We start from the raw sequence: 9100 nt of genomic DNA, 5'->3' as shown, positions 1-9100 counted from the left end.
TGAATTAAAAAAGGTTTTTTAAAAGTTAGAAGAGAGAAAAATGTATATTTATAAAATAGAGGGGAGGGGAGTGTCATTTTAGCATCTCATAGGGGAGGGGAGTGAAATTTTCTCTAATAATTAAGACTTAAATTATAACTGAATTTGTATATTCTGTTAGGCTGAATTTGTGGGCCGTGAGACTTCTTTATTGTTGTTATAGGCTAAGGTAGAAGAGTGGTTTAATACGCCCCCGTAAGCTGGAGGATGAAAGATGTCAAGAACACCAAACTTATTCAAATTAAGATGGAAGTGTTGAGAAGACAAAGGCTTGGTGAAAATGTCAGCTAGCTAGCTGTCCAGAAGAGGGAATACGGAGAAGTTTCATCACTCTAGTTTGAGCTTTTTGTCGAACCAAGTGACAATCAACCTCTAAATGTTTGGTCCGTTCATGAAAAACCGGGTTAGCAGCAATATGAAGAGCACTCTGATTATCACAATATAAAACTGGTGGGCGGATAGGAGAGATGCGTAAAAATAGCAACACTTTTAGTATCCATTGAAGTTCACAAGTTGTGTTAGCAAGTGCACGATATTCTGCTTCAGTGGATGAGCGGACAACGGTAGTTTGTTTCTTGGTCTTCCAAGAGACTAAAGAACTGCCTAAAAAGAAACAATAACCTGTTAAAGATCGTCGAGTGTCAGGACATCTGGCCCAATCAAAGTCACTGAAGCCGAGAAGCTGAATTTCTGATTCTCTTAAAAAAAAGTCCTTTGTCGGGGCTAGTTTTCAAATATCATAACACATGCTTAGTAGCTTGAAGATGAAATGCAGTAGGAAATGTCATAAATTAACTTAATTGTTGAGTGACATACATGATATTCGGTCGAGTAGTGATGAGATAGATAAGATGCCCAACCAAACGGTGATATACAAATGGGTCAGATAGCAGGGGACTTTTGCCTTGATATAGTCTTGTGGTACTATCCATTGGAACAGAGGCAGGCTTAGCACCTAATAAACCAGAATCCTCCAAAAGATCAAGACAATATTTTTTCTGAGATAAGCAAATTTTCTTCACTGATTGAGCAACCTCAATACCTAAAAAATATTTTAATGGGTCCAAGTCTTTAATTCAGAAGTGTTGGTGCAAAATAGATTTAATGGCAGCAAGTTCAGAAATAGAATTACTAGTGAGAATAATGTTGTCAACATAGACTAGAAGGATAGAAATTTGAGCACCGGCGAATTTAACAAATAGACTATAATCAAATAAGGTCTGCTGATATCAATGAGATAGTAAAAGATGAGAAAGTTTGTCATACCACATACGACTAGATTGTCATAAACCATACAATGACTTTAGTAGCTTGCAGCATTGATTCAGTCGAGGAGATGTAAATACGGGTGGCAGAGTCATATAAACATTCTCATAAAGATCCCCATGTAAGAAAGCATTATTAACATCCAACTGATGTATGGGCCAATGATTTATAGAGGCCAATGCCAAAACTAATCTGATGGTGGCAGGCTTGACAACAGGGGAGAAAGTTTCTAAGAAATCAACACCTTCAGTCTGAGTGAATCCTTTAGCCACAAGGCGTGCTTTATATTGATCAACTGAACTATCAGGCTTGCGTTTGATGCGATAGACCCATTTACAGCCAACCAACTTAACGCCTACAGGACAATCAACAAGATGCCAAGTTTTGTTCAGCTCAAGAGCATCCAGCTCATCTTTCATAGCACTACGCTAATTAGAGTGTTGATTAGCGTCCTTAAAAGACTTTGCCTCAACGTCAGAATGTAGAGATGAAAGAAACTTTTTATGTGAAGATGAAAGAGAAGAAAAAGACATAACTGAAGATAAAAGATACTTGTACTTTGAGGGAGATTGATTTGTAGAGATGAGAGAGGAATTACACAAGTAGTCAGAGAGATATGCTGGAGGTCGGTGCGGCCGGTCGGAATGACAAGGATGGGATTGCTCAGGTGGTGAAGAAGGTGACGGGGGATGAGGAGGTGATGGTGGACCGGTATCTAGTGCAGAAGGAGAGATGGATGTGTGTTGAAAGTGATTCGGTGGTCATGGGTTCAACTTGATTAGGAAACGATAGTGAGGAAGAAGGAGAGGTTGTTGGAGAAAATAAAAAATTAGATGGAGTTGGGTCAATGGGTATAGGTGAGGATTCAATTGGAAGACTAACTGAATCTTGTTTTTGAGAATGTGTGTTTGGCAATGTTGGGTTGAGTGTATGAAATTGGACATTTTTAGTGAGTAAGGGCAAGATTATTTCATAAAAAATTACATTTCTGGAAATTTCAATTCTTTTATCTTCTAAAACATAAACAATATATCCTTTAAAACCATGTTGAAAGCCAATAAACACAGCCTTTTTGGCTCTTGGATCAAATTTTGATCTGTTTGCCATTAGGGTAGAAACAAAACATAAGCATCCAAAAACTTTAAGGTCATAATAATTTGGTGGATGATTGAATAAAATTTCAAATGGTGTTTTAAAATTAATTGCGGATGATGGAACTCTATTAAGTAAAAAAATAGCATGTTTAACAGCATAAAACCAAAAAGATGATGGTAAATTAGATTGAAACATAAGAACATGAGCTATATTAAAAATATGTTTATGCTTGCGTTCTACCCTTCTATTTTGTTGAGGAGTTTCAACACAACTACGTTGATGAATAATGCCATTTGAAGCATAAAAATCATGTAAAATAAATTCCGGTCCATTATCGAAACGAATAGTTTTGACTTTAGAGTTGAATTGTGTTTCAACTAAGGTAATAAATTTTTTTACATGATTTTATACTTCTTTTGATTTTAATAAAATAACTCATGTAAAGCGGCTAAAATCATCAACAATAGTAAAAAAATATTTATGATTATGAATAGAATTTTGTCAAAACGGACCCCAAATATCAAAATGTAATAAATCAAAATTTGAATTGACTTTGTTAAAACTTTGAGAAAATGAAAGTTTCTTTTGTTTAGAAAGATGATAAATATCACAAGCCTCGTCATGATGCATAAAGATAAAAGAAAAATCTTTATATAAATGATTAAGTCTTTGTCCAAAAAGGTGTCCTAAACGAAAATGCCATATATTTGAAGGTGTAATGGGTGGAGATTGGATGAAATTTATGGAGTGTGTAGTGGATGAATTTTTATCGAAATTGGATTCAAAGACATATAATCCCTCTCTCATTCTGCCCAAATCAATCGTCCCCAAATTGTTGTTCTGTAGAGTGCAAGAAGAAGATGAAAAAGTGAGTTCATATATGAGTGCTCAAGTAATTTTTTAGACAGAGATAATATTAAAGTTGAAATGAGGTAAGTAAAGAATATCATGAAGAATCAAGGATGGTGAAAATTGAACAATGCCTTTATAAAAAACCGTAATTTGAGAACTATTTGGTAAATAAACAATAATAGGAGAAATTTGTATGTAAGAAATAAACCAAGACAAATTTGATACAATGTGATCTGTGACGTCAAAATCAATGATCCAAGTATTCAAAAATGAATCTCGATTTGAAAAATTGTTAACAATAGAAAAAGTATTGAAAGAACAAAGATAACGAGTAGTTGGACTTGACAAAAGCTCAAGTTGGTTCGAAGGATGAGTTTCTTCATTGGAAGAAAGTGTCATGAAAGAAAAGTAATGGGCTGACGAGAGGTCCAAAAGAGGCTCCTCATGAAGTTGCTCGTGTGCCATTTTTCCTTGACCTAGGACAGAGTAGGGAGGTTGATTCTTCATAGTGGGAGGGGATGTTGAAGGGGTTTTAGGATCTGAATTGGTTGGTTTATCATGGATGTCAGCAAAGCTCAAGAGGAGCTCTTATATCATAATAAAACGAAAAGAGTACATAAAGAGTATGTAAAGATAATAAAATTGTGAAAGAATAAAGAAAGAAAAGAAAAGATGAAGAAATTTTATTGATTGTTGATTGATTGAAAAAATGAACTATAAAGATAAAACTAAATATATATAGAGCATTGGCCTATGAAAAATAAAAGCAAATAAAGATAAGATAAGGATAAATAAAGATAAGATAATAATAAAGACTAAAATTATAACTGAATTTGTATATTCTGTTGGACTGAATTTGTGGGCCGTGAGACTTCTTTATTGTTGTCATAGGCTAAGGTAAAAGAATGGTTTAATAGAAGAGAATAAAAAAATTGTTTAATCCAACTTAAATTGATTTTTTAAATTAAACATTGTATACAATAAATCGATTTTTTTTTCAAACTAAATAATAACACATATCAGCAATTCAAAAATAATTTTATGTAAAACTGACTGCATGAATTTTTGCCTTCTCTTTTTTACCTAGTTGGCTATTTACTAACAAAATTTCCAGCTCCATGTATTAAATTTTCTCTAAATAAATAATCGTAAATTTAATCACAAAAAAGTAACAAATTGCATCCGATAAGCTTTTGGTAACTATGGTCTTAAGATTTGTTTGGGTGAACTTCTAAAAAAATTTTTAAATTATCTTTTTTTAAAGGGTAAAATATATTTTTTGTTCCTGAAATTTGGCAAAAGTTTAAAAAATACTCTTAAATTTTATTTTGTTTCAATTTTGTCTCAGAAGTTTTTGATTTGCATCAACTATACCTCTGGGCCCTAGCCCGCTAATTTTTTAAAAAATTTAGAACCAATTCAACAACAATTTCATAAGAACAACCTTCAACAAAAGCATAATTTTCATGCATTTTTTTTGGATTGGTCTTAAATTTTTTTGAAAACTTAGCTATCATGGGTATATTCGATGCAAATCGAAAATTTTTAGGACAAAATTGAAACAAAATAAAATTTAGGGATATTTTTAAAATTTTTGCTAAATTTCAAGGACAAAAAATATAATTTATCATTTTTTAAAAGATTTTTTAAAAAGTAAAAATAATTTTATGTTTAAAATTTTATGTAAAAATCAACAATATAAAAGTACTTTTTTATTTATTATTATGTGAAAAAAATTAAAAAAAATTTAAAAATATATAAATTATAATTTCTTAAAAGAGATATTTTTTTCTAGTACTTTTACTTTTACTATTAGAAATTTGACAACTTATTATCTATCGAGATTGAGAGCACTGTTACATATGTTCCTTGTTCCACTTGTACAGCGTTGAAGAGAGAGAAAAAGGAGGAAGGAGGAAGAATTGGAGATTGGTCGGAAAAACCGAAAAAGAAGGATGAGCAAGGTAAAGGCGGTGGTGAATGTTAATCAGGAGTTTATTAGAGAAGAGAATGTTAATCAGGAGTTTATTAGAGAAGAAAACATTGGTGGACGATGATGAGGAAGAGATAAGAGTTTCACAAAGGAAGGGAATTGGGATTTTTTAGAAAATTAAAATTTGGGTGTTTTTAAAATTGTAAAATTAAAAGTATGGATAACTTTTGTAATTATGATAATTAATTGACACATAAGCATTTAACCTTAAGTACAGGTAACTCAATTGAAGGTTAGCCACTTTGATCAAAATTAATCTTTTTTTAAAAGTCTTTTTATTGATAACATCTTTCTAGTATCATTTTATCCGTATCTGAATTTTTCGAGTACTGAATTAGTATTTACCTCTTAAACAAATCTCAACTCTATTACATTTCACGTCAATGACTCATATTTAAAATTTAAAATTTAAAATATAGATTTTAAAGTTTAGAATTTAGGTTTTACCATTTTAGAGTTCGAACTGTACTACTTTTTGTAAGCATTCGCCACAAACTTCATCTCACACATCAATAGTTATCAGTTACATGTCAACAAAAGGATCAAATCGAGTCGAGGAAGCTTTCAGGACCAGTTTAACCATTAGCCTGAAGAAGAAAACAACCCGTGTAAAAGAACAAGAAAACACCTCCCTGATTGCATATTCCGCTTCTTGTGACGATGTTTAATGAGGAAACCATCTAAAAAACAACTACCTACCTTCTAATTATTTGGCAGGCTGAATTGCTTTGGCATGTTTCCCGTAAATTTAAACGTTCTTTTTTGGAAAAAAAGAATCACAAACACCACCCAAGCAAGAATAGATATACGCTTGACCAATTTTCAAATAACTGACAAATCAAAACATACTCGCTGTCATAATTATAAGCATTGAACGTGTACGAATGTAAAAATTTAAAAAATAATAAAAAGGATTAAGATACTTCTAAAATCAAATGGTAATCATTGATTAAATATATATCAATTATTTCAGTTTTCCAGAAGAAAGGGGAAATTTCATGTAATACAGTAGCTGACCTATTCATGGAGTTGAATTTCATGTTGCTTCTCTCCATCTGGAAAAAGTTCATTATTTGGATGATAATATTCTTCCATCAGATTTATCGCCTTTGTTTCTGGTGTTTTTCCATGCACATAGCTTGATAATCTATCATGTATTGCAGTAGAAAAATAACCTCGTTCAAGACATAGCCTAAGAATTTCTGATGCCCCCTCCAAATCTCCCTTGTCCTTAAGGTAATCAATACATGTAGCCAAAGTAAATCGATACGGCTTCCATGTTGATCCAGGTTGACCTCCCAAAATCGCTTTCTTCATTGTTTGAATAGCATTATCCATATCATTGTTCCTGTAATAGCCATGTGCCAATCGATCCCATATACTACCGCCTAATTCATTGCGACTCTTTGAAAGCCTATCAATGAATGCTTCAGCTTTTTCCACCAGACCATTCTTACAATATGCACTCATCATCACATTCGGGATCCTGATGTCGAAGCATGTATTTCCAGACTCCCATTCCTCGAAAATCCTCTCAGCTCCATCAACATCATTAAGCCTAGCTAATGCGGTCAGCATAGAGATGTAATTCGCGTTGCAGGGTCTGTTTAACCTTTTGCACATATCCCAAATACGATAAACATCTTCCTTTTTCCCCATGGAGCCGTACATAGTTAGAAGAGATCCATAGGCAGCCCTCCTCCTCTTGGGTTCAATCAGGTCCTCTGATTTCCTCAGCATTGCATATGCTTTCTCATGTTGGCCAGCCTGAATATAAGCCTTTGCTGCAATAGAGTATGTTATCCAGTCAATAGTTGCCTTAGGATCAGCTTCCATCCGCAATAGTAAGCTCTCCAGCCCATCTAAGTCTTTAACGACTGCATACGCATTCAGCCGAGTATTAAGCGACACAGAGTCGTACATGTCCTTGGATAACATTTCTCTCATCAAACTATCGAATTTGTCATATTCACTTACTCGAACATAGAGCTTTAACAGAGCATTATAACTCAATACCAAATCTATTGTATGCTTACAAGCATACTATTTTAGTTTATGCATGGTAGCCTCTGCTTTCTCCACAGAGTTATGTTGTGTATAGCAATTCAAAAGAGCACTATAGACCTTGAAATCTTTTACAGAATCTGAAATGCAATTAAAGTATTTATCTGCTGGACCTAAGCCATGAACTTTTGCTATCAAGTCAAGACGTACAGCTATGTCTCCAGATGTCAAATGATGTTTCCTTTCATCGCCCATCCATTCTAATACCTGATACAAAAATAAAAATGATCAAATCATTATTGGTCCTAAAGACAATTCATACCAACCAAATGCTCTAGATGAGCACAATCCTAGCAAAATTTAGAATATGACAGAGAAATGTTAGCCCTTAACCATTTATAGTAGTGTTTGTTCTAAATAGTTTGCCTGCAGTAGGAATTGCCCATAATTTCAGTAATATATGTATATATCAAATCAAATTGTTTGATCCTACTTAAATAAGTAGGACATTTGTTTTAACATAACTTAGGAAACCATACTTGGTACTCTTGTCCATTGTTGATGACAAGCTAAAGAGCGAACTCCAAGTTCTTAGGGTGCGAGATGATGCTGGATCAAGGGTTGTCAACATAAAGTGATCCAAATCTTCCGAGGATGTAGGAACTACCTTCATGATGTGACTTAGGTGCGGTCGAGCTTTCAGGAGAGACTCTGATAAGGACTCTTTTGGGATGTGCCACAATATTAATCTAAGACTTTTCTGCCCAAGAATTATACCGGATCAAAAAAATAAATCTAAAACTCTTCCACAATGTCATCTAATCATGTACTCATTTTCAATAAAAACAAAAACCAGGCACTTAACCATTCAAATAGTTAGTTCCAACCCAATCTGAAGGAACTCATGTCCTTTAGGTATATTAATTAATGAAAATTAAATCCTTCTCGCCTCCAATAAAACTCAAAATATATTCAGAGATTCATAAATGAAAATGTTCAGATTTTCGATTTATTAAAAACAAATTAAACTAACCTGAAGGGCATGGTTGAAGCGGCGATGAGACCTAAGCTGCTTGATGAAGAACTGGAGCTCGAAATGCCTGACGTGTCCGCCCTCTTGGACCCATTGATCCAGAATACAGTTCATGGAAATGTTGGGTTGTCCGGCTCTCGATATTCGAAGGAAAAGGGAATCGCTTGGGGCTTGAGAGTTGTGCAGCATAGCCCTCTGAACCACCCAAGAACGGGTGCTGAACAGGTTCCATTTCTTCAGAAACAGATTCATTATTCTTCTTCTGCAAATTGTTCAGCTTAAAACCCCAACCTAAAACCCTGCCTCGGATAAAAGGGAGGGAAAAAGACTAAAGAGTCCTCTACCTCAGCTGCTAGTTATTTTGTTTTTGCATTTCTTTTGGTTAAAAAAATGGCCAAAGTCCAAAAGGCCCAAAGGAAACAGCAAAAAATGCCAAAGCTCAATTAGCCATCATCTTATGCACAGCCAAGACGCAGGAGATTTCATTCTAATTGCTGGTGTATCACACAGTAACTCCATTCCCACTATTTGAGGTGGCTCCTCCCAAATTGATATGTCGTACTCCCCTGCTCCCAAAGTAAGTATATTACTCTCACACTACATTTTCAAATTTACATACATAATCCTCTGTTTGATTAATATATATACTGACCTCACCTGACCGAATTTGATTTGTGCATCTAAATAATATAATTAGATTGCTTAGTTCTAATACAAGAAAATAATCCTTTGAAAATTGAAATGAAGAAACTTATAAAATAATAGAAGAAATCATTATTATTTTTAAATTTGTATTTTTTATTATATGTAAATTTTAT

At 33.7% G+C, this 9100-nt stretch overlaps 2 protein-coding genes across 9 annotated transcripts; both read right to left on the bottom strand.

The window, feature by feature from the left end:
• Window positions 1323–1724, bottom strand: LOC107632629 (uncharacterized mitochondrial protein AtMg00820-like). The gene has a single exon (XM_016336298.1). It carries the CDS (start codon window positions 1722–1724, stop codon window positions 1323–1325), a length of 402 nt encoding a protein of 133 aa, XP_016191784.1.
• LOC107629872 (pentatricopeptide repeat-containing protein At2g20710, mitochondrial-like) lies at window positions 5665–8885 on the bottom strand. 8 transcript variants are annotated; one of them, XM_021118383.1, is made up of 6 exons: window positions 8283–8878; window positions 7789–8009; window positions 7223–7516; window positions 6263–7122; window positions 5945–6075; window positions 5666–5832 (listed from the first exon to the last, which is right to left on the bottom strand). In XM_021118383.1, the coding sequence occupies exon 4, from the start codon at window positions 7079–7081 to the stop codon at window positions 6263–6265; it is 819 nt and encodes a 272-aa protein (XP_020974042.1). In that variant the 5' UTR covers window positions 7082–7122; window positions 7223–7516; window positions 7789–8009; window positions 8283–8878; the 3' UTR covers window positions 5666–5832; window positions 5945–6075. The 8 variants fall into 8 exon arrangements, with proteins under 8 accessions (XP_020974037.1, XP_020974040.1, XP_020974039.1 ...); XM_021118384.1 differs by having other exon boundaries at window positions 7460–7516; XM_021118378.1 differs by having other exon boundaries at window positions 5665–5832; window positions 6263–7516.

The sequence above is a fragment of the Arachis ipaensis genome, chromosome B03 (assembly GCF_000816755.2).
Source record: "Arachis ipaensis cultivar K30076 chromosome B03, Araip1.1, whole genome shotgun sequence".
Lineage (NCBI taxonomy): Eukaryota > Viridiplantae > Streptophyta > Magnoliopsida > Fabales > Fabaceae > Arachis > Arachis ipaensis.
Note: the sequence above shows the minus strand (reverse complement) of the source record. Positions and strands in the feature narration are given on the sequence as shown.

Coding starts and splice junctions, on each gene's coding strand:
- LOC107632629 (XM_016336298.1), bottom strand. CDS start 1,724: ATGAAAGATGAGCTGGATGCTCTTGAGCTGAACAAAACTTGGCATCTT.
- LOC107629872 (XM_021118379.1), bottom strand. CDS start 7,192: ATGAGAGAAATGTTATCCAAGGACATGTACGACTCTGTGTCGCTTAAT.